Source organism: Typopeltis vanoorti, chromosome 13, assembly GCF_054136105.1.
Source record: "Typopeltis vanoorti isolate ZY-2024b chromosome 13, IOZ_Tvanoo_1.0, whole genome shotgun sequence".
In the NCBI taxonomy this organism is placed as follows: Eukaryota; Metazoa; Arthropoda; class Arachnida; order Uropygi; family Thelyphonidae; genus Typopeltis; species Typopeltis vanoorti.
This window is the reverse complement of record NC_143561.1, coordinates 92,469,045-92,495,888: the sequence shown is the minus strand read 5'-3', so window position 1 is coordinate 92,495,888 and position 26,844 is coordinate 92,469,045. Positions and strand designations below refer to the sequence as shown.

General features: G+C 35.4%; 1 protein-coding gene across 5 annotated transcripts in view; it reads left to right on the top strand.

The window, feature by feature from the left end:
- Positions 1–26,844, top strand: part of LOC150100368 (tRNA endonuclease ANKZF1-like) — a 197,498-nt gene that overhangs the window by 23,869 nt on the left and 146,785 nt on the right. For all 5 annotated transcript variants that reach the window (XM_090402734.1, XM_090402733.1, XM_090402735.1 and 2 more), the window contains exons 4-5: positions 8,065–8,161; positions 10,185–10,465. In XM_090402734.1, the coding sequence (XP_090258860.1) occupies positions 8,065–8,161; positions 10,185–10,465 (378 nt within the window). The remainder of the gene's footprint in view (positions 1–8,064; positions 8,162–10,184; positions 10,466–26,844) is intronic.

Here is a 26,844-nt window from a genome sequence, read left to right as displayed (position 1 = left end):
GATGTAACGATCCTTTATTCTTTCCCAAGTTCTAGAAAATCCTTGGTGTCCTGCCAAATCAGAATCACGAAAAGTGTACATAATCCAAGGAATCATTTGAGTTGGTGCCAGTATTTTCACTTTCAGCCTTCCTTCTTCCGTTTGTCTAGATAAGAGTAATCCATCTTTATCTAAAAATAAGTTTTCCAGGTTTAAAAATGTATCCAGTTGAGTTTTACCCTTCGCTACTGCTTCATAAACAGTTTTGAGTACAGGATCATCTTTCTGAGCTTGGACATTTTCATCCAGTTTCCAAATTTGTGAAATAGGTTCTTTATTCTTTATAGTCTCAATATTAAACACTTCATCATTACATCAGGGTGTTTAAAAACTTCAGGAGACTGCTCTAATTTTCCTTTCACCTGATGTATTGTCTGAACAACATTCTACACAAGTCCACACAAGGACACTGTATCATCAACAAAATTACATATATGTTAAAGATACCAAGTTATTTTAAATATAAACCTGGTTTTTTTACTCCATTTCCCAAGTAAGCAAAAAGACAAGTCAGTCAGGTTTGCGCCTGCAAGTGTTGCAAGTCTATCTGACCCTGCAAGTCCAAGGCAATTCGTGGTAAAGGTAGAATAAGCTCTGATCACTATTCTTAATATTTACCCTTAATGCAAAGCACATCTCCTGGAGGAGATGTATGATGCTACGTATTAAAGGCAAGGGGGGCCACTACCCAGACCAGTTTCATCCTTTGAAGTCTCATCAGTGGGAGCCACACCTGGAAGAGATACCAAGGTTGAAGTAATGCAGAAGTCATATAGTTCCCATATTCAAGTAGTGAAAAGGTGTATCACCTTATTAAAATAGTCTGGATCAGAGATAGATGTTCAAAGTTTTTCAATTTGGATAGACTATATTAAAGATGCTAAGAAATTATATTCTTGGGTTTAATTCTTTATCCAAGTGTAAGCAAAGTTTCCACATGAAAACTTTGTTTGCTTACACTTGAATAAAGAATTAAACCAAGAATATAATATAATTTCTTGGCATCTCTAATTTATAGTCTATTCAAGTGGAAAAACTTTGAACATCTATCTCTGATCCAGAGTCTTCTTCTGCATCTTGTTCCACTTAAGTGGGATCGCTGTTAATGATGAGTGTCCTCCACATCCTCCTGTCTTGGGCTGTCACCACATCCAAGTTCTTCATCCTCAAGTCCTCTTCTACCAGCTCCCTCCATCTCTTCTTTGGCCACCCACACTTCCTCCTTCCTTGCACATCCATCTGCATGACCTTTCTTCCCACATATTCATCCTCCCTCCTCATCACATGACTAGACAATCTCAACCTTGCCTCCCGTATCTTCGCTCCAAAGTTCGTAACTTTCACCATTCCCCTCATATAGTCATTTCTCAGACGATCCTTTCTGGTCACACCACACATCCACCTAAACATTCTCATCTCTGCGACCTCCATCCTGCCGATGTTATTTTTCCTCATGGCCACAGTTTCCATAGCATACGTCATAGCTGGCCTCACTACTGTCCTATAGATTTTGCCTTTCAGATTGATCGGCACCTTCTTATCGCATAGCATTCCAGCCATCTCTCTCCAGTTCCTCCAACCCGCTTGTATCCTGCATCCAACTTCCTTCTCAGCCCTCCATCTTCTTCCACTGTTGAACCTAAGTATCTAAACTCCCTCACCTTCCTGATGACATTTCCTTCCAGCTCCAGATCTGTCTCCTGGCTGCCGTCCACTTTGCAACACACATACTCTGTCTTACTTCTGCTCACTCTCATACCTCTCTCTTCCAGTACTTTCCTCCATCTTTCTAGTTTAGTTGCCACTTCTCTTGAATCTGCATGTAACATTGTCCAAGGCTCGTCTTCTCTCACCTCCTCCGTCACCACCTCCATCACAATATTAAACAGAAATGGACTTAATGCTGACCCTTGATGCAAGCCAACTGTTACTTCAAAACTTTGTCTGTCCCAGACAGGTCCGAACACTAGTCTTCACACTTCTGTACATCTCCAGTAACTTCTCCCTCAGACACCCCCAGACTTTGCCTTGGCACTCTATCGTATGCTTTCTCCAGATTAATAAACACCAGATGTAGCTCCCGTTGTTTCTCTCAAAACTTTTCCATCATCTGCCGTAATCCAAAGATAGCATCTGTCATTGATCTACCAGGCACGAAGCCAAATTGTTCCTTTGCAATCTTCACTTCCTTCCTCAATCTTCCATCAAGAACCCTTTCTAGGATTTTCATTGTGTGAGGCATGAACTTTATTCCTCTGTAATTCTTACAGTCTTGTGCATCCCCTTTACCCTTTTAGATGGGGACAAGAGTACTTTCCCTCCATTCCTCGGGTATATTTTCCTGTTGGCAAACTTTCATGAACATGTCCCACAGCAGATCAATTCCCTCTTCCCCCAGTGCCTTCCATTGGAATCCTATCTGGGCCCACTGATTTTCCATTTTCATCCTCTTCATGGCTTCATTCACTTCCACTCTACTGATGTTCTGCAACATCCCCTCAGATGGCTGCCCATCTTCTTTGTGAGTCCTTGCATTTTCCTCAGAAAATTAGTAAATTTTCTGAGGAAAAAGAAAAAAGAGTAAATTTTTCTCTGTCATTCCTTTGTTTCTAATTGATCATACAGATCTTGATATGCCATGGCCTTCATCTGCGCCACAACTCTCTTGGCTTCTTGCTTTCTCTCTCTCTCTCTGTCCTCTTCTACTCTTGACTCATCCCACTTCTGCTTTGCCTTCCTCTTGGCTGTCACTGCTTCTTGTACATTATTATTTCACCACCAACCCTCCTTCTGCTCTCTAATCTTTCCAGATGTCTCACCAAGCACCTCGATTGTACAGCTCAGGATTACTTTTGAATTATGTTTCCACTAATCTTGTACACTTTCCGCTCCATCTGAAATCCTCTCTAACACCCTCTCCCTAAAACGATTCCTCACACTCTCTTCTTTTAAGTGAAACCACTTAATTGTCTTCATCCCATGGTTTCCAGAGGTTCTTATCTTCGATCTTATTTTAAGGTCTGCGCACAGCAGTCGGTATTGCTGTACCACTTGATCTGTTGGAATTACCTTACAATTTGTCACAACCTTAAGATGTTTTCTTCTAGTCAAAATGTAGTCAATTTGTGATCTGTTACCACTTCTAAATGTTATCAAATGTTCTTCCCTCTTGTAGAAAAATGAGTTCACAATTGCCAGATCAAACGCTACTGCAAAGTCCACAATCTTCTCTCCTTCCTCTTTCATCATTCCCACTCCATGGCCACTATGCACCCTTTCACAGTCTTTATTCTGTCTCGCTATTTGTCTGTTCAAGTCTCCTCCGACAATCACCATCTCGTTTTCTTCTAGTTCCCTCATTTCTTCATCTAGCACGTTCCAGAATTCATCTTTCTCTTCTGCTGTACATCCAACTTGTGGGGCGTATACACATAAGACGACCAGTTGCTCTTTTCCAAGACCCAATTTCATTCGCATGATCCTGTCATTCCTTCTACCCACTTCCACTACTTTTCCCTTCATTCTGCCACACACCACAATTCTGACACCATTTCTTCCCTCTTTATTCACTCCAGAGTAGAACAATTTATATCCATCTCCCAGTTTCTTCACCTTTTCCCCCTTCCACCTTGTCTCCTGCACATATAAAATGTCCAACCTCCTCTTCCTCATCATGTCTGCCACCTCTTTTCCCCTTCCAGTCATGCTTCCAACATTCAGTGTTCCCACTCGCAACATCCTCTCCACCTGCTGGACTCGCTTCTTTAACCGCGCCCACCCATCTCTGATCAGAGTATTTTAATAATAAGATGATACACTTTTCACTACTTGTATATGGATTAGATCTATGTTTCGATAAAATGATTTCAATGAATTGAGGAATGATTACTGTATTTGTTTCCTATCATTCATCTTTTTTTTTTTTTTTTTTGTCTAATTTCAAGTGTTGAGTATGATGGAAGATCTATCACTCTCTAATCTTGATTATAATCAACTGCTTACATTATTCAGAAAGAGAGGCTCAGAGCTTGAGACAAGATGCCTAGGCAGAATTAAACTTAAGCTGCCATTTAATGCTGACTCAGCTTACAATCCCACTGATATTGATTTTGATCAACAGTCCTCCCCTCAGGATCTCCATTCGGATTCTGAAGAAAAATCTGAAGAATCTCAAGTAGTAAATAGGAAAAAAAAGAAGGAAGGTCAATGGTACCACTGAACCTATTATACCAATGGAGGCATCTGTCAATACAGTTACAGTGCGTATTCCTCCAGTTGTCCTCAGATCTAAGAAAAAATGGCCAGAATTAGCCTGTGTCATGAAAAACAATCAAATTGAATTTGTTAATGCAAAAAATACAGTGAAGAAACATCACTGATTCAGCCTGAGTCAGTGATTAACAAAACTATTAAATGATTTGATGATTCCTTATCAAATTTGCTCTTAAAAGTGATACAAATTTAAAGATAGCAATAAGAGGAATTGTCAAATCTATAACTACATGAAGTGACAGGAGATTTGATAAGACAGGGAATAGAACCCATAAAAGTATCAAGAATGCATAGGGCAGACAAATGTCCAGTGCCACTAGTTGTGGTAGAAATTGATAAAGACAGACATGAAATATACAATTTAAAAACAGTATGTGATCTGGTTATCAAAATGGAATCACTATGGTAGCATTTACCAGATGATTCCTTTCTACAATGTTGAAAGTACGGACATTTGCAGAGTTCTGGTACCTAAAGTGGAGATAAACATCCCACAGCTTCTTGTGAGAAGTGTTGTACAACACGTGCCAATTGGTCCTCATCCAGCAAATTATAAAGGCTGTACTCAACAGCCAAATAATCAAAACATAACCAAGAAGGCCCAGGATTCTATTCCACTAACTGTACCAAATAAACCAACACTATCATCATTTCAATCAGGAACTCCCACATCAGTCCCCCTTAATAAATCTTATGCTGATGTAGTAACTATGAGATCAGTTTCCTCTGATCATAATTTCCTTAATGAGATACATGAACTACAGGGCTTTGCTTCCTGTTTGGATATTGATATACTACTAATCAACAAAACTCATCTTCATCCATCTAACAAACCAAAACTGAAAAATTATAATTTTTAGAAATGATAGAACTGATGCCAGAGGTGGAGGTACAGCCATGTTTATTAAAAGGCATCAAAGTTTTAATGAAATTAAAATTCCTTCATCCACAACCTTGAAGGTTACTGGTATAGAGATATATACCATCAATACTAGCAGTCTCAGAATTTTTGCTGAGACTGCTGGTTTCAAATTCAACTCAAAACACTTGCTTGGAATAGTAGAATCACTAACCAAAATGGTAAAATCCTAAATTTGCAATTAAAAGGAATATTGTAGTTGCTGGTCCACATCTGGATGACCAGATGTTTTTGAGTCATTTTCAAAAATGTTCCTTACCAATACCAAATAAAAGTGGTTGATGATCTTAGCTTGGACCACAACCCAGTTCTCCTCTATCTGGGTGTTGTACCAGACAACATTATGATGAATCCAACCATCACAAACTGGGCTCAACTATCCAAAACAATTACAAATCTTATTGGTCCCATACCATCTGTAGCTTTGAAAGATGAAATTGATGCTGCTATTCTAAACTTAGAAAAGCAAATACTATCGGATTTGACATCTGTTGCAAGCTGTACAATATCCAGTCAGCTCCTGGAGGAAAATTTAAATCTCATTTGTACCAAAAACAATATATGATATCATAAAACTCTAGCCCCTCAAGACCAACAAAGACTTAGAGCCACTAATTTAGTAATTTATGCTATCAAAGACTTCTGTAACCATCATTGGGAAAACATGCTCTGATCTTTGCAACTGGATGACCAGTCTTTGTGGAAATTCTTTAAATCTCTCTGCAAAACGCTAAATTATTTTCTGCCAATACATGGCAAGCATGGTATTGTATATAGGGACGATGAAAAGCGGAAGCATTTGCAGATAGTCTTGAACAACTACAGTTCAGTTCCAATGATAAGCCTGCAAATGTAGTTTGCAGGCTTATCATTCATTTTCAAAGTTCATCAACAGGTACATCTGCTCTGAATCAGTATTCCATCATATGATATCTGCCCAACCTCCCTAGCTGAAGTTTGTGAATTCATCAAAAAACTCAATAATAAAAAAGGCTCAGCCATTCTTACCAAATCACTCAGCCTGAAACTAATAACAAAGCACCTATAAAATGCAGCCAATGATCTTGAACTATGGTTTTGGAAATGGAGAATCAACATAAATGCTGAAAAAAAAGTGATTTTATTTACAAGGAGAGCATCACCTCATAGTTCAGTATTCAAACTCATATTTGACACTACCATCCCATGGAAACCAGAAGCTAACTATCTAGAAATTCAACTTGATACAAGACTACGCTTTGAACTCCATATATCTTGTATTTACTCCAAGTCAAATAAAACAATTGCCCCACTATACCCCACTGATTAGCAGATCTAGCTGTTTAAGTTCAGTTCAGATAATAAATTACTCATTTACAAATCAATCATCAGACAAATAATGACATATGGATCATGAGCCTGGAGCCATACCTCACCTTTCAACATAAAAAAACTTCAAACTATCGAAAATAAATGCCTATACATGACTTTTGATGCTCCTTGGTTCATTAGGAACTCGCAACTTCTTTGAGATGACAACATTCCAGATATTCTTACACTTCTTCAGCATACTATGCTAAAGTACTTTTCTCAAGCAGCTACTCATCCAAATAAATCAATATGATTTGCTGTCGACTGTAGTGAACATGATCTTTTGAAACACAAATGTCCTAAAGCAATCCTCCTGAATCAGAGCTAAACACTGGTCTCACTGCCCACAAAGGGCAGTGAGACCAGTATGCTCAATAACTAGTAACTCAATAACTGCTCTATGCTCAATAACTAGTCTATCAAAGTAATCTACATGATTAAGGGAGTGAAACCAAGGGTTTGGTCTCCATCATATCAGTTTCATATCATGCATTGTATCATATAAGTCTAAAACTTTGGTATCTCTTCTGGGTCTGGCCCCAGTGACATTTAATAATGTTTGGCTTTGGCTTGATTCCAGAGAGTAGAGTGATTTTGCTTATTGGCATATTTTTGCCTGCGACTGAGTAGAACCACCAGTGAGAGTTTGGCAGTGATCCTTATGGGTCACTCAGTGAGATTTTGAGCGATCTTTTACATCAGTCAAATTTACCTCAATTATTTTACCTCAATGAAGGTCGAAACAAGTCTGGGTAGTGGCCCTTCCCATAATGCATAGCATTATACACATTGAAAGGGTGTGTGTGCGCCTTGCATTATGAGTACTAAGACCTTCACAATTAATGTGAAATCATTAGCCTCTATATACAAGTAGTCCAATAGTGAATAAATTTATGTCTAAACTTTGCTTACAACTTTGATAAAGGATTAAACCAAATATATAATTTCTTAGCATTTTTAATCTGTCTTTTGCTTGGTTTAATATAAATACACGCTACACAATAATGGATCGTGTAGTGTGATGTTGTTTCCTGCATTAAGTCCTTGGACTTCTTGAAGGTATCATGTAATATTATTATTATATGCATTTATATCCTTGGTAGTAGAAAATTATCATAAAATGTCAAACTGAAATGCTGTTAAGCTTTATGTATTCATATATAAAAATGCATGGATAGTTGAGCATAATATTAGAACTAGTTAATGCATTAAAGAAAAGATGGATAATATTAAAATATAACCTAATCACAAAGTAAACACAAAGTGACTGAGCTGAAAGCAAAATATTTGATGATATTAACAGTTGCTACTTTTGACATAAGAGTAGAGATTTAATGAAATTTGGGAAATTTTTTAAGAAATATAAATGAAAAACGTTGTGCAAAAATTTTGATATATTATGATAATCTATTTTATACTTTTTTTTATTTTTTATTTTATTTTAGCAATTTGGGATTGAGAATAATTTTTTGTAACTTTTATAGACTCAACATTATAAACTAGATTGGCATTTATTCAACATTAAACAAAAACTGAATGGACTTAAACCAGTTTCTGAGGAAGTTTTTACTGAAATGGCAGGTATGTTCAGATCAAATTCTTGTGTGTGTGTAATTTTAATAATATTTATTACTCAAACTAGTGATTCGAAATGTAAAATAATAGTTACTTATTAAGTATTCAGGAATATAATTTATTTCTTTACCTTCCTCCATACCATCGGGTTGTTAAAATACTTACATTCATGCTACTTGTATTCTGAGAGAGTTGTTTAATTGTTACTGTTCATATATCATACTTAATTAGATGTGAAATAATTTTTATGATTATTATATAGATTAATATGTAATTGGGAAATAGTCATCTATTTATTTTATTTTTTTTTATTAATGTAATCTGCTCAGTCCTTAATATGGAATAGAATAGTTTTTGACAGGTACTGAAAATTGTATTATTTCCACTCCAAATTGATAGTGCAGTTTTAAAATCCAATATTATTTAGTATGATATTCACTTGGTTCATTTGCATAGAGATGAAAATATCTTCCTGAAAATAGCTCCTAAAAAAACAGGACCAGATAAACCTTTATATGCAATTCTAAGTAAACAGTAGGTGACTTGTATAGGCTGCTGTGAGCACACATTGTTTTTGTTACCACTTCTATAAACACCTTGGAGTAGTTTGGTTGTTCAAGAACCTTCTCAGACTAATAACTGAATTTATTTTCTTTTTTATCATGGTTATTCATCTTTAGTTTTATTTATTTTTTTAATTTTTTTTTTATTTTAAGATTTGATAGGGTCAGAGCAGGATAGGATAGGTTTTCTCCTGCAGTGCACACATGTGTGCGCATGCACACACACTGTGTGGTGTGTGTGTATACACTGGAAATGTTTCTTGCATCAATAATGTGATGCAAGACCTGTCATTGTTATGCAATGACAGTTCAGAAAGTTTATTAAATTTACTATAACAAAAACCAGTACAAAGTATCATCGTTGTTTGGTGTAGTCTCCCTTACTTTACACTTGGCCTAGGATGGACACACACACACACGCGATATACAAGCTTTTATATGCCTTCAGTGAAAAAATGGCTAGGCAATAGGTCATGTATGTAACCTTTCTTTAACACTGACAAAATGACAGTAGTGCTTTCAAAGTTCTTTTAAGTATCCCAGATAATAGGATAGTCTACATAACTATCCCATCATCTGAACTGTATTCAGATATGAGCTGTTCATGTACCATAAGGTATAGATAATTTCAACCATAATGTATGGATAATTTCCACAGCCTGGTCCACACGATGAGACTATGCATTATCAAGCAACAGCATACCATATAACAACATTCTTTCCTTGATTTTTGTCATACATCTACATGTTTCCTGATTCAAAGATTGGTCTATGCCAGTGTTTCTCAACCTTCTTTCATGCATGCCCCATTTTTTAATATCAGTTTTTGTGTCCCCTTCCCTTGCAATTCTTGTGTTGAGACACTGACAAAAACCCATAAAAGTTAACAAAACAAAAACAACAACTAGGAATTAATTAAAATGTTTAAATATTCATACAAATTTATATACGTCATCAAATCTTTTGAAAATTGTATAGATCTGGGATCACTGCACAGACCATTGAATTGTATCGGCCTCTTGGAAACATTCGTGATTTCATCATGGGATGTCTCGAATGTTCTGGAAATGTTACTGTGAGTGTAAATAAGGCTTGAAATGGCAAGACGGCAGTAACGCTGCAACAGTGAGAAGTTTATGGTTGCCGTTATTTTACTCCTATTCATAATGATTGTGATACACGGCATAAAACAATATTTTCTGTTGTAGAAAAGATTTGGCGGCATTGAAGTTTACAAGGTTGTCCTTGCCCCACTGATATATAGCTAGGAGATCTGAGTTCAGGTCCCCGGTCTTGGTAGATCTTAAGGATTCTCATACTCAGGCGCTAACAGGTTTGTTGAATAATCATGTATGCCATTACTATAAAGTTCAAAATAACAACAACAACAAAAAAAATCATTAAGTAATATGAAAGACTGCATACTTTTATACTCTTAAGTTTAATATTTTTTTTTCCTCCCACAGAAAATATTTCTAGTTTATCTGGATCTTGTTCGGATAGTGATGCTGAAACCAGTACTAGTGATGTGTCCAGTAGTCCTCATCACAAATTAAGACCCACAGCCATACCACTGCATATTAAACATTATGCTCCTGCTGAAACCTCTACTAGTTCTGATACAGAAGGAGAGGATATGGATGAGCCAAGTACTAAAGGATCTCGTAGAATGCAACCCAAAGTGTATTTAGAAAATAATCATGGAAAAGTAATTGCAATTTACCGTTGTGTAGTTCATGGTAAAAAGGTAAGCATTTGTTTTGTTAATTGTTAAAAATGATCCAGAAATGCTCAAATATTTTATTTTAGGAGAACCACACCATTATTCTTCTTCTGCATAAGGAAAAAGCAAAACTGTTATACTGAAATAAATTATAGCAGTGAATTGTATGTAATCGCTACTAGTCACTGGTATAATAACAAACTTGCAGTTACTTGTTATTTCACATTATTAGAGCATATCCATTGATCTGATCATTGGACATCACCAAATACCATATGGTCACTCAGATGCTTGGTGATGTGCCACGCTAGTCCTTGCCATGTGGTCTTGTTGTATGCTTTTCTGGAGGCATCAACTCCCCAAAGATCAGTCACTCAATACACACCATCCATCTCATTGATGGTCTACCCCCTTCTTCTTTTTTCGGGAACTTTATCTTTTACTGTTCTGAGAAGTCCTCCTTCCATCCTTTCAATGTGTCCAAAGTATTTCAGTTTTCTTCTATCAATATCCTTAAGGAACCTTCAAGTTCTACTAATCTTTTCTAGCACCCACTTCTCAAAAGCAGCTATCCTCTTCCTATCATACTTCTTTGGGTTCCTTCACTCCAAAATTAGAGCACAAATGGTATTATTTTCTGTGCAATTTGTTGCAGTTATCTTTTAAATTTATATAAGAATTACAGTATCTAGTACATCCCTTGAGAGCATATATCTAGGAATGGTGATATCACTTATAATTAAAATCAGAGATTGTTCTCCCAATCTTTGATCTTAAAGATTAGGAGAACAAATAATGACTTATAATACAGTCCAGTATCTTTTTCTATGATTCTTCACTAGGTTTTTTGATTGGGCATGTAGGGCCATGCACAAAATATCGTGAAATATTTAACAATAAATACGCAAATAACCTATTTCTCAAACACAAAATCAATAGAAGAACTGTTGAAGATGCATGCTGACTGCCAAGGGAGGTTGCCTCTGAATGCACTGTTGACACTGCTCATGATGCATTGTTGCTAAATAGAAACATTTTTACTTTATGCCTGCTTGTGTCTTGTTTGAAAATATAGTCAAAAATATTATTTATTCCCTTATTGGATCAGAGACATATCTTCAAATGGGATGACTGTATTTGCATTGGTAGTATGTTGATGAATATCTACCATCCCTGATAAGTAACTGGAACATACTCCATGTGAATTTTAGGAATCCATAAATATGTGCGCTGACTTGGATATGTTGGAGAAATGTATTCTTTGATCTCCTTACACCAATTACCAAGATTTTTTTATTAAATTTCATTATGTATGTTCCATGTGGAGTCGTTATGTAATTGTCTATAAGTATTGACATCACTAAGAAGATTTTTCATTTTGTTTAGGTATGCATTTAAATGCATTACTACAGTAGCATTTCCTTTATCTATTTTTAATACTAAAAGATCATTTTAGATACTGATAATATGAAAAATAAATTCATATGTTATATTTTGGTGATTACACCACATTTTTTATTATTCAGTTATACAAAATACTGAAATAATGGTTCCCGACAAGTTTCGTAAATCGTAGGATTTACATCTTCAGAGGGTAAATAGTATAACTTAAAGTTTAAACAAGAGAATTAATAAATACAAATCATATTTATTAATAAACTCAAATAACAGAATGCAGATATAAAACATTATTGATGTTGAACAATACTGGACGATGTCGCGTGTTCTTGTTCATACAGTCCGAGCTCAGATTGAGGTAGATTTTTTTATTAGAGCTGACCACACTTGATGGAGAATTAAACCTTGCTTTTTATTGCATTGGGTTGGGTTTTTTGGCATATTAGCAGCTTCTTTAAATTTTCTTATATAAGTGTTGTTTTCTATGTATGACATCGTCGTTTTTTGCCAGAGTACATCTTGTCCAGTGGAAGTGGTATGGAAAGCAAGACCCGTTTTTTGTTCTCTTTTGTATTGTATGTCTTTTTGGTGTTCAGCCATGCGTATTTCTCCAGATCTTCCTGTCTGTCCTACGTAGCAAATCCTGCAAGAGCAATGGATTTTGTAGACTCCTGGTTTTTTAAGAGGATGATGAGGTGGTTTTGGTGGATGTAGGAATCTTGAGATTTTTTCCATAGGAAGGCTACTTTTATGTTGTGTTTGTTCATTAATTTGGCTAGCTTATCTGTAACATTTTTGATATAAGGAAGCGAGATTGCGTTTTTGTAATCCTGTTTTATTGTGTTAGGTGGAGGTATTTTAAGGATTCTCTTGATGATTTTTGTTTCATATCCATTCTGTTGGAGGATCTGTGTTAAGTATTTTAGTTCTTCATTACATCTTTCTTGTGTGCTGGAGATATTGTATGATCTGTCTCGAAGAGTTTTAATTAAGCTTATTTTTTGTGAAGGATGATAGTGTGAGGTTGCATTTAGAAATCTTCCAGTGTTTGTCCGCTTCCTATATACTGAGAAGGAGAGTTTACTTTCTTCATTAACTTCTAACAGAATATCCAGAAAAGGAAGTTTTTTTTTATTTTCTTCTTGTTCTAAAGTGGATTTTATGGTGTTGTGCAAATTGTTGAGATAATCTTTGAAATTGATAAGTTCATCTGTTGTTCCATTAGTTTTGATTGTAAGTATTTTTTAAGTTCTTCCATCCAGAGAGGCACTTTTTTTATTAGATCATTTGTTTTTTGTATGTATGCCAAGTCAGGTCTCTGTCTAAGGGTTTGTAGGTGTTTGTATCTTCCACGAGACTTTTCATTTTGTTATCATATTCTGTAGCATTTAAAACAACAGTTGCATTGCCTTTATCCGCTTTGATTATGACAATATTTTTGTCATCATGCAACTGTCGTTTTAAACCCTTAGACAGAGACCCGACTTGGCATACACACAAAAAAACAAATGATCTAATAAAAAAAAGTGCCTCTCTGGATGGAAGAACTTAAAAAATACTTACAATCAAAACATCCTTTGATACCAAGAATATATGGTGTTCCAAAGATCCATAAGACAGATATACCTTTAAGACCAATAGTAGATGGAAGAGATTCACCGACTTCCAACTTGGCGAAATACCTCACCAACATGATCTCACAACATATAGGAAAAACATCTTCCTTCATAAAAAATAGTAAACATTTCATAGAAAAAGTGAAAGGTATATATATTGGTCCAACAGACATCTTAGCAAGTAGACATTATCAGCTTGTTTACAAATGTCCCGAGACAAGAAATTTTGAATCTCCTAGAAGACCTCTTCCCTCCAGATAGCTTAAATCTTTTTAAATATTGTATAAACAATACTTTTTTCACCTATCAAGACAGAATCTGGGAACAAAAAGAAGGACTGGCCATGGGCATTGTCACCGGTATTAGCAAACCTATTTATGGAAAAATTTGAAAACAATGCTCTTAAGAATTATCATAAAAAACCAAAAATATGGCTACGTTATGTGGACGATATTTTCATCATATTCAATGGAACAACAGATGAACTTATCAATTTCAAAGATTATCTCAACAATTTGCACAACACCATAAAATTCACTTTAGAACAAGAAGAAAATAAAAAACTTCCTTTTCTGAATATTCTGTTAGAAGTTGATGAACACGGGCAAACACTGGAAGATTTCTAAATGCAACCTCACACCACCATCCTTCACAAAAAATAAGCTTAATTAAAACTCTTCGAGACAGAGATACAATATCTCCAGCACACAAGAAAGATGTAATGAAGAACTAAAATACTTAACACAAATCCTCCAACAGAATGGGTATGAAACAAAAATCATCAAGAGAATCCTTAAAATGCCTCCAACTAACAACACAATAAAACAGGATTACAAAAATGCAATCTCGCTTTCTTATATCAAAAATGTTACAGATAAGCTAGCCAAATTAATGAACAAATACAACATAAAAGTAGCCTTTCTTCCTATGGAAAAAATCTCAAGATTCCTACATCCACCAAAACCACCTCATCATCCTCTCAAAAAACCAGGAGTCTACAAAATCCATTGCTCTTGCGGGATTTGCTACGTAGGACAGATAAGAAGATCTGGAGAAATATGCATGGTTGAACACCAAAAAGACGTACAATACAAAAGAGAACAAAAAACGGGTCTTGCTTTCCATACCACTTCCACTGGACACGATATACTCTGGCAAAAAACAACGATGTCATACATAGAAAACAGCAGTTATATAAGAAAATTTAAAGAAGCTGCTAATATGCTAAAAAACTCAACCCAATGCAATAAAAATCACGGTTTAATTCTCCAAGTGTGGTCAGCTCTAATAAAAAATCTATCTCAATCTGAGCTCGGACTATAGGAACGAGAACAAGAACACATGACATCGTCCAGTATTGTTCAACGTCAATAATGTTTTATATCTGCATTCTGTTATTTGAGCTTATGAATAGCCAGACGGTTATGATTTGTATTTATTAATTCTCTTGTTTAAACTTTAAGTTATACTATTTACCCTGTAAAGATGTAAATCCTATGATTTACGAAACTTGTCGGGAAACATTATTTCAGTATTTTTTATAACTGAATAATAAAAAATGTGGTGTAATCACCGAAATATATCTTTTGAACTAATTAGCCAAAGAAGTCTACGCCTGCAAATTCATATGCGTTTACATGTATAACGATTCATGCATTGATAATGAACCAGCAGCCATATGATTACTGTATGGTTACGTAGCTTATACAATAATGAATGATTTGTTATGAAATTTTTATTTTTGCTAATTAATTAAATTTAACTGATTAATTAATAATGTTAATTTTATGCAGTTCTGATTTAATGCTGCATCTTTACATTTCTCTCGACTGCAAATGGTGCCATGTATGAATTTTAACTGTTTATAATAGATTCGTGTATATGTTATGGTAGTAAATTATACAATAGACTAGTATCTATATATATTTTATGCATTCATGACATACCTAACGTTTTCTTAAATTTTCCGATATTTCTAAGCTATGCGGTTCGTCTGAGTTTTTCAAATTGTTGCAAATCTCCAAAAAATTTTCCAATATATTTTTTGAAAAAATCCACGTATGAGTGGGCCACACAGTTCTGGCAAGTGGGCCCACTTGCCAGATGCCCCGTATTTTACGCCAAATTTTTTTGTCCTGTATTGTACTTGTAGGGACAGCCTAATATCCTAATATTTTAATGAAAAGATAAATAATATGTTAAGCAATTATAATCAGAGGAAAACTATGGGAAATCCTAGAAGAATATGAAATACTAAACCAACTCTTTAGAGCCTTATATAATATATATCAAGATAATAAAATATCTGTGAAGTACAATAATTCAACATCAAGCTGGAAACCAATAAATCGAGGAGTACGTCAGGGTTGCCCTCTCTCACCAATTTTATTTAATATATACATTAAAGTGTGGCAAAAGTGTGGTTAGTAAAGGTGTTAGAGCTGGGTTCTTTACTTTTAGAGTAGTGAATGAGTGGAATGCGCTCCCTGAGTCTGTAGTGGATGCTGTGACAGTGAATGAGTTTAAGGCGAGGTATGATAGATACTGTATGAATGTCAGATAGTTGTGATGAATATGATTTGGGGCCTCCCTCGATGAGTCTAATGACTCCCTGGAGTTGCCCGTAATAATAGTAATAATAATACATAGATAAAATCATAAAAGAATGGAAGATAACTAATGAAATAGGATTCAAGATAAACGTAACACCAGATTAGCTACTCTTCTTTTTGCTGATGACCAAAAATCCTTGGAAATAATGAAGATGAACTACAAAAATCATTTTGGAGTCTAAGTAATCTGATAAAAACATATGGTATGGAAATATCGACCGATAAAACAAAAGTCATGGCCTTCAAAGGTGCTAATCCAATAAGAAGCAAAATAGTAATAAACAACAAAATAATAGAGCAAGTAAATACATTTAAATATTTAGGTTGCACAATGTCATATGAAAATGAAGCTAATATAGAACCAAAGATATCAAACTTTTTAAAAGTAACAGGCATTATAAATAAAATTTTTAAACCCAATTATGTACAAAAACACACTGTAAGACTTTTATACCACCATACTTCAGCATTTCTGGTTGAATACCATCTACTCCTGCTGCCTTTCCACATTTCAAGCCTTTGATGACTTTTTCTACTTCAAGTATGGATATGTATTCCTGACTGCATGCCTAGTCAGTGTTTTTTATCACTGTGCTGTCATCACTGCTTGTTTCATTTAGCAGTTTTTCAAAGTAATTACTCCATACTTCAAGGATATCTTTTTCTTCCATTTTCATGTCACCTTTATCATCTCTAACTCCTTTTACAGCACTCTTTCCTCCATTCCTAAGCTTCTTCAACAACCTCCAGAATATTTTGCCACCTTCTTGATATTTATTTTCTATGTTCTTGCCAAAGTCCTCCCATGACTTGTGTTTAGCTAGTTTTACACAATGTTTAACTTTCTTGCATTTGTCTCTATATTCTCTAAGAGCACAAGCTGACTTATTTGCCAGGAACTTTTGATATGCTTTCTTCTTTTCCTTCACTGCCTCTTTAACTTCCTGTGTCCTCCAGGGAGTTCTGATTTTTTTATCCTTGCAGACAACCTCAGCACATGCCTCTCTGGCAGAATCAATCAATGTTTTCTTCAGAGTTTGCCACTGAATCTCCAAGGTTTGATTCCTGTTCTCAAACTCTTTCATTTTTTTTTAATAATCTTTGTGTATTTTAGTCTACAGTTCACATCTGAGAGCTGCTCAACTTTTATTCTCTTTAAAACTTTCTTACATGTCATTCTTTTCAATATAAAATTCAATTTTATCCTGCTCAAGACCAAATGGTGATCACTTCCAATTTCAAATCCTCTGCACACTCTGGTGTCCTTCACCAGGGAGAAAAACATCACTATCAACAATAACATAGTCAATGAGACGTTACTTATTCCTAGCCTCTTCTCTCCATGTGAATTTGTGCACATTTTTATGTTGGAACATGGTGTTAGTAATAACCAGTCCATGTCCTGAGCAGAAATCCAACAGATATTTGCCATTGTTATTAGCTTTGCTCTTTTCTCCAAATTTTCCCAAAATATTTTTGTATGGCTCACAATCATTTCCTACTCTGCTATTTAGATCCACAACAAGGATCAACTTTTCCTTTTTCATTGTGTCAGTTGCTTTTTCTAAAGCCTAAAAAAATTCCTCCACTTCTACCTTAGTAGAACCTTCTGTGGGACCATAGGCACAAATAAGTCTCATTTGTTATAGGGAAAAATGGAAAGAACACATACTAAGAATGAATAGAAGCAGAATACCTAAACAAATCCTAAATTACCACCCAAAAGGTATTCAATGCAGAGGAGACCCTTAAAAAGATGGAATTGCGTCCAGAACAGGCCACTTGGCCTATAAGCCTGGAAAGGAAGAAGAAGAATTATAATTTTCAATATTCTTTTCTAATAATCCAACCTAAATCAACTTCTAAACCATGAAAACCGACAATTCGAGGAAATTAATTGTGTTTACAGTTTATGGCAGCAACTGTCCCTTTCATGGGTCGTTTTTTATTTAGTATAAGCATATAAATTTATAATTTATTTGTAATTATTTGATCAGGTGATACTTCTCAGAAAAATTTTTGAAGAAGAAAACAAGAATGAGGAGTGGTACAAGAAATCTTGCCATGAAAAATGGACTGTTATATTAAAACAAATTAAATTTAAAGAACAGTGTTCTGAGTTGCTCAAATTTTGTGAATACTTGTTCAGCATTCCTGCTCATAATGCTCATGTTGAGAGAATTTTTTCGCTAATGTCAATTCAGTGGACAGATGAGAGAAGCAAGATGGACGTGATAACAGTGGAAGCAATTTCACAGTGTTTAGTTAACATCTATATCTCTTGTGAAGATTCCTATAAACCTGTAATACACGATCCAGTTTTGTTAGAGAATGCTAAAAGTAGTGCTTAATATAAGGCCTGAACTGCACCGAATTATTATAATGTTCACTACATCATGTCATTTAAAAATTGTTTTGGAGTTGGCTTTTTTTTAATTTTTTTTTTTTTTATTTATTTTTTTAACAGCCATGTCCCATATTTGGTTTTCCAAAATCTGGCAAAATTCCTATTCAAGTGTTAACTGTATTTATATTTCACTTTGTTTCCTAAGAGTTTTCTTTTATTTATAATGAATAGAGTACAGTTTTTACATAGTAACATATACATAAATAAGTTTGCTGACATTTTATTTTAAAAACTCACATGCACAAAAAAAATTTATGACTACATTACATTATTAGTATACTACTGTTGATTTTTAATAATTTAGTGTGTCTGCGTGATTTTTGGCCTTGGAGAATTGTTACTAACTTTATTAATTGAAATTTTGAATCTTGCCTTCTTTGAACAGAATGCAGTGGCAGTACTCACTAGGTCAACCACGTGGGTATCGACTAGTATGGTTAGGCGAGCATCGCAAACATCAAGTGCCGTTTATGACATACATTTTTCAAAAATGGTTTGGTATCATGAATATAATATATATGCATGGCAAAATGTGAGAGATGTGTATGTGGAGAGACTGAACAGGAGATGAGAAAAAGTATGGATTTCTTGGAAGTGCAATATTTTGTTAGACTAAGAGTTAATGAATGCAAAACAGACTGAAAGAATTAAAGATAGTGTAGTGGGACTGAGGGAGTGAAAGAATGAAGAAGCGATAAGGCAGTGAAAGGAAGTACAAATGAGGAAACGGAAGTATGATGTTGCAGGATGAGAGTTAGCAAAACTATGGCAGTGATGGAGAGTGAAATTGTCAGAATGCAAGATTTGATGACACAGTTATTCAAAATGAAAAATGAAATGAGGAATATCCAGAGTAATATTAGACATTTAGTGGAAACAAATGAAAGTGTGCAAAATAATAATGAAAAAAAAAGGGGGGAGGGTAAAAGAGGTGATGGGTGATTCAAGAATAGCAGTGTATGGAGATACTGTTGTTAAAGGATTGGTTAATCAGAGTCCATAAGGTCTGCTATCCAGGAGGAAGAATGAGCAAGATAATTCATGCTTTGGACATGAAGAAGATATGAGCAAGAGAATTCGTGGTAGTTGTGAGAAAAAATGACTTAAGTGAACATAAGGAGAATGTCAGGACAATTATCAGGAGGGTATTGAGGAGAGTAAAAGATAACAGTATAGTGGGTAAAGGTTGTCAGTGTGTTGCTGAGGTATGACAATAATGAGTTGAGATAGAGAGCTTGAATCACAAATAGTATGCTAGCAGAGCTGTGTGAAGAGAAAGAAGTGCAGTTTGTGGATGTATGGCATGTTTTTGAAGGAAGAATGAGCAATCTATCACTGCTGTGCAATGCAATTGCACAGCAGTGATGGATTGCATTTGAATGGCTTTGGACTGAGTGAGCTAGAGAAAGTGTTGCTAGATGGAAGTGCAATGTATACAAGCAAGAAATCAGAAGTAAGAGATGAAATGAAAGATCAGGAGAGTGATATTGAAGAGGCAGAAGTGCTTGGCAATGGAAACAGTAGTAGGATGAGAGACGAAGCAAGACTGAGAATGCAAGAGGAACAGAGAAATAGAAATGGGAGAGCCCACGCAGACAGGAAGACATGGCATAGGAAAAGTAGATATAGGAAGTATGTGAGGATGATCAGTATAGAAATGAATTAGATCAGGATGTGAGTGGGGAAGTTGAGGCTGAGCAGATATATGTGGTAAGTGGGGATGAAGGTGATTGGGTAAGGGCAGGTTTGGTGGGGAAATCACAGCCAGCAGGTGGCTTGAGTAGGACTGGTTATAGACCTATTTACCTATCCATTCCTTCAACATCCCCAAATGAAGGCACCAAGTGATGTGACAGGACATGAAGAGTACAGGAATTGTGTGAACCTCGAAATGGGCCTCCCGGGGAAGTATTCTGAAAACTATATTCTAGAACCATGTGATGTTTGATAGATTTCTTCATTGTGTCGGAATACCTGTGCACAAAATGGAATGTTTTTGATGACGCATCCTATGCAAATCCTGGGTGACAGAACCAACCCATTCTAGATGTCACAGTTACACCACCCTCTTCAATGAAGTGGGGCCTAATTATGCCATGGCTGGAAACTGCACATCATGCGGTGACCTTCTTGCTGTGAAAAGGTTTCTCTTGGACAAATTCAGGTTCTCAAGAAACCTATAGGTTTCTCTGTTTACATGACCATGTAAATGGAAATGCACTTTGTCAAAGAACAAGACATTATGGAGGAAAGATGAATCTTCATAGACATTGCCTATGAAGATTCATAGCCAATGTCTATTCATAGCATGCATGCATGCACAGTATTCCAGCCATGTATTGTAATCCATTGCTATTAAACACTGATCCACCTGAATGACATATGAAAAGGCACCTAGCGCCTTAATTTCTCTGTAGTGACTCTCAGTTTCTCAAGTTTTACTACTATTTGGCGTTGACTGCATTTTGATGACTGTAACACTTGCTCCAACATAAGCCCATGATTCTCATTTATGTTAACAGTTTGTGGTCTCCCTGAATACCCTTTGCATTGTGCCAGAGCACTTCCAGTACATTGGAACCTATCGATTAAGGCAATGATGACACTTGCTTGGAGCCTGCTTACAGAAACAATGAACAAACTGCTGACAAACATGTCGTAGGCTTGGACCATTTGTTCTACCAACTCTGTATGAATGAAAATAATGCTCAACAATAAATGTCTCTTCTTCCAACATCAACACCATTGCTACTGCTAAACCTAATGGCATAGACTCTTCATGTGCTCTTCTACTAATGTGCATGCATTCGAACACCATATCTCATATTGAAGTTGAAAGTTTATTTTTCACTTGGTTAGAGTATAATAAATTTAGTTTAATCCTTTATCCAAGTGTGAGCAAATAAAGTTTGTGCCTGAAAGTATCTTCAGGACTAGGGTAAGGTGGTACAACACCAGGGAAACTCCTTGCAAAGGTGGAGCAAGCTACCAACATTCCTATCTCAGTATCTCCTATAATGCAAAACGCATCTCCTTGGGGATATGTCTAATGTTATGCATTAAGGGAAGGGCAAACTAAATTTATTATACTCTAACCAAATGAAAAATAAACTTTCAACATCTTTCTCTAAATTCAGAGTAATTTATTAAAAAAGGGTGGCCCACCTTTTGGCAACTCTTATAGGTAGAGATGACCTGCTAATGCTTCTGCCTGGTATCTCCACTTGGGCCTGGCTCCCACTGAAGAGACCTCAATAAAGGTCGAAACTAGTCTGGGTAGTGGCCCTTCCCTTAATGCATAACATTAGACATATCCGCAAGGAGATGTGTTTTGCATTATAGGAGATACTGAGATAGGAGTGTTGGTAGCCTGCTCCACCTTTGCAAGGAGTTTCCTAGTGTTGTACCACCTTACCCTAGTCCTGAAGATACTTTCATGCCCAAACTTTGTTTGCTCACACTTGGATAAAGGATTAAACTAAATTTATTATACCATATCTCATAGCACATGAACTAAAAGGGGTGTTGAAATTCAGTGTTGTTTCTTATATGCCATATCATGTGAGGTAGCCGGGGGTGTTATCAGGTTTATGGAAGAGATTTTTCATAGAATGGGAGAAGGAGTAGAACAAGAGGCCCTGTATAAGGAGGATGTGAGCAAAGGAGTGAGATGGTTCTTTTGTATGGAGAGTGGTTTGCGTTGCTTGAGTGTGTTGTGTGTGTGTGTGTGTGTGTGTGTAGACACATTGAATCAGTTTAAGGCATAGTTGGATGTGCTTTGTGTAATAGTGTGTACCTCCCATGATGAGTCTCTGACTTTGTTGAGGTTACATGTTAATAGTAATATAATTACTTTATTTTACAAGTAGTAAATTAATCATATGTCTGTGTCACATTAAAACACTTCAAATACGTCACAGGCTACCCATCACAGTTTGTACAGTATATTGTCACTTCTTGGATTTCTGTTCTGCCAGTTTTTTTCACCAGTTTCTGAATATTTCAATAACATTCTATGCAGCACTTATGTTGCATGACATAACATGTTACATGACAGATCTTTCATTTTTCTCAATTGATGAATTTTAGGCCTTTTCACTGTAACCTCTTTAAGTATAGTCTTCCCTGTATCTAAAAATTATTTTATGGTTATCTCCTTGAATTGCAGAATGGAAAGATTTCCTTTGGAGCTGAATTTTGTGTGTAATCCATGCACTCACAAGAGCTGTTTTGAAAAAAAATTCCATGGTGAGTTTTTGATATTACATGATTGCCTTTGCATGCCACCTGGTCTGAGAAATTGACACATTTCTTAGCTGCATCATAGCTGATTGCTGCATCTAGTTTTTGTAGTTTCTGCCCTGTATTATTCTTATGGCAGGGCAGCTACTACAAAAACTTGATACTTTTTTTTTTCATGGCTATGATTTCTCGTAGACAGGCTATGATTTCTCCACATTTATTGTTTTTCAACATAACAGAATTGGACTTCCAGCAGAAGTTATTTCTGATTGTTCCTCAGTAAATAATTTGTATAAAAATTATCTACAAACAAAATCCATCATTTATTAAAGAGACCATCAGCCAACTTCGTGGTGATGGAATGGGCATGACTGACCACTTCATTGTGTCACTTATACCTGCATACTTGCAGATGTTATATGTATAGCCAGCTGGTAAACGGAGTTTGCAAACGTTGATGCCATTTTTATGAGTCTTGCTGGGGATATATTGCTGAAATAACAGTCTCATGTCAAGAAATAATGCTCGCATCAGTTACAGCTCCTTTTCTCAGAAAAACTGCATTTTGAAAGTTTGAAACAAATTGCTGTAGCTGCTCTCGAATTTTATATAGATCACTGGTCTCCACATTGTTATTAAAGAAATGCCAATGCTTTATCATTTGCAGAATTCTGCCCCTGCACAGTGCTTTCTTGATTTACCACTTCGTACTGGTCAAATAATTTCATGTATACAAATGTATTTCAGAACATGTATATTCCAATAAGTAAAAGGATTCCAGAAAATTTTTTCATTTCTTCCTTGGATGTGAATATCCATTTCTTGGATTTTGTCTGGAGTTTCACATTTTTGAGTGTTAACAAGCACTGATCCTCATATCTGTTATTTGCTTCTACCATGAATTCTATAAGTAGGGAATGCAGAGTACATTGCAGATGAATATTCCATATCAAGCGGTAAAAGAAGCTTATTTTCTCTAGTGTATTCCTGTTGTGTCGGTAGCACCTCAGGAATACACTATTTTCTCTAGTGTATTCCTGAGGTGCTACTGACACATTACCTACCAGATTCCATTCATTTGTAGAAATGGAATATTCACAAACCTCACTTTCTGAAATATCTTTATCAGATGAGGAACTGTTTTGTAAATACAGAAGCTGCTTGCTATCACCTTTGGAATTATCCAATATCTGTTTGTAAATTCGAACTTCGTGTTTGTTTGTTTTTTTTTGCTTAGAAATCTTGTTAGCAGGACATATGGGTATCTTGCACATGTTTGTATTTTGTTGCTGATCATCAGATGCAGTCCTTTTTCTTCTAGAACATAGTTATTTTTAGCCAGGTGAATAGATGGATATTTCTTATGTATATTCTGTTCAAAGACTTGAATGAAAATGCCCCTGTATAGTGAAAAACATCCCCCCCCCCCTCATCATTCGGCTGCTGATGATCAACTCAAATGATCATTCAGTAAACAAATTTCGCCACAAATTTTCTCACGAATTCTATATATCACGTTGTACAACATGTTACACAATTGAAAGTGAAACATTCAAAATGTAACAGACAAAAGATCTAAAGTCCTAATTTGGTGCTATCTAATGTTATATAAAAGAAGAATTGCAGTTGTGTAGGAGTTGATCTTAAGATCACTGTCTCCCAAATTTTTGACAGACTGTAAAAATAATCATAATTTAAAATTCTGAATATTTTTACATATTGTTTATGTTATTATGTTTATTAGTTTGTTTCATAACACGCATTGTCGGCACTTGCGATGTGCCGTTATTGAAATTATTTTGTCAAAGTGATATGTAAAGCATTTAAAAAATGTATGTACTTACTAGATTTGGATAATTGTATTACTTTCAAAAATGTTATTGTAGTTTAAAATATTAAGTGTTTGTGTTTTTTTGAAGACATTCTCTTCTCACTAACATAATCTGCGTGTCAGCCATTATACCTAACTTCTTGCTTGCCAGTTTTATGGAGTGTGCATGCTCGTCGAGAAGTTTGATGGGTGATTGACAGCTGACAGAGAAAGCGCTCAGTATCGAGGTAACGAAAAAGTAAACAAGAGAGCATTCGGCAGGAAATAAGAACACAGGCCTGCAGATATTTAGATTCGGTAGTAAATTGTGTTTTTTATGTGACAGTCGGAGGAAAATTAATAGTAGATTCCGAAAAGAGAATCGTAGAGTTATAAAATTTTAAAGATTTAAGACTGTCAATAAGTGTTAGTGAATAAAAGAAGAAATTGTTATTTACGTTCTAATGGAATGTTCGAGGAAATGCTAATTGGAAGGTTAATTAGAAGATTCCGAAAAGGGAATCATAGAGCTGTGAGTTTTTTAAAGTGGAAAAGTTAAGACTGTCAATAAGCATTAGTGAATAAAAGAAGAACTTGCTATTTATGTTTTAAAGGAATATTCGAGAAAACTCTGATTAGGAAGTTTGAACTGTCTTAGGGATGCCGGATCTAACTCTTATTTCTACTGGAAAAAGGAGACAGAATTGAGTCAGAAAGAATTAATGTGTGCTACATGAGTGATGAGAAGGATCCTATGAAAATGAAGAATAAAGTCATATATCTTCGTAAAAGGACCTTGACAGAGAAAGAAACTGGCTATGAACATTCTGTCATTATGAAAACAAAGCGTTTAGTCTAGTCTTAAGTGTGAGTTTATTTTTAAAAAGGCCTTGGATCCAATTAATTCTGTAGTTAGTTATAGTTATGTAAAATTTGTTTGAAGTGAATATATATTGTTTTTGTTTTATTAAATGTGTTTAAATTTGTATTTTGGTCTTGAGTTAGTGATTTATTTGGATTCTGAAAGCAAAGTAAAAATGAGGTCATTGCACCAATCGGAGTGAACCCTTGTGCAATAAATAAATATAATAAAAGCACTTCATCATCATCAAATTCCTGCCATGTACCCTCAAGGGGTGTACAGGATATGACAGTACTACATGAAAAAATTACATCATTACTAACTTCCTATCTACAATTTTCCTCCAAATCAGTCTGTTACTTGTCAAGACTCCAACATTATCAGATCTTATATTTCTATCGTCTAAGGCACTTTGTACTGTATCAATCCACCTATATCTTGGTCTTGATCTGGGTCGTTTTCCTGCCAACCTGGCAGAGAACACTTGTTTTGCTAATCTTTCCCCTCCCATTCTATTTAAGTGACCATACCATCTGAGATTAGCTCTGCTAACGCATTCCTGGATGCTGACAATGTCAAGTTCTTTCCTAATATCCTCATTTTTAATATGATATTGCCATTGATGCCATCTGTTCACGCCTCTAATCTTTCTCAGGACTCTCATATCTGCGGTCTCTAGTCTTTGGTCAAGTGTTTTACTTCTGACCCAGCTCTCAGATCCATAAGTTAAAATTGGTTTGAACACAGTCTTGTATACAGCTAATTTGGTGTTCCGACTAATTTCTTTCTTATTCCATATGAATTTATTCAATTGACTTCCCACGATACCAGCTTTGCTGATTCTGTTGTCTATTTCTATATTTAGTTTACCATCTTCAGTAAAAATTGTGCCTAAGTAGCTGAAATGTTTTACTTGTTCCACAGGTTCTCCATTCACAACACAGTTGACATTTTCGATGATTCTGCCTATTTTCATTGTCTTTGTCTTTTTATTGCTGACCTTCATACCATATCTATTACAACAGCTATTCAATTTAGTCAGAGAATCTTGCAGACTTGTAGCGGATTTATTTAGAAGTATAACATCATCCGCATAAAGCAAAGAGCTGACATTAACATCTCCAATTTTGATATCAGGTTTAATACCACATTCCTTCATAATGTGATCCATATAGATAATGAATAACAGAGGGGATAATGTACATCCTTGTCTCACACCAGATTTAACATTAAACCATCTTCCTGTACTTCCTTCAATTCTAACTGCTGACTCACAACTCAAATAAAGACTAAGTATTGCTTGATATAATGCCCCATTGACACCATATAACTGCAGTGTATTGAATAGCTTCTCTCTTGGCACCTTGTCATATGCCTTTTCCAAATCGACAAAACTTAAATACAGATCTTTGTTATATTCCCATGCTTTCTCGACTATTTGTCGTAAAGTGAAGAT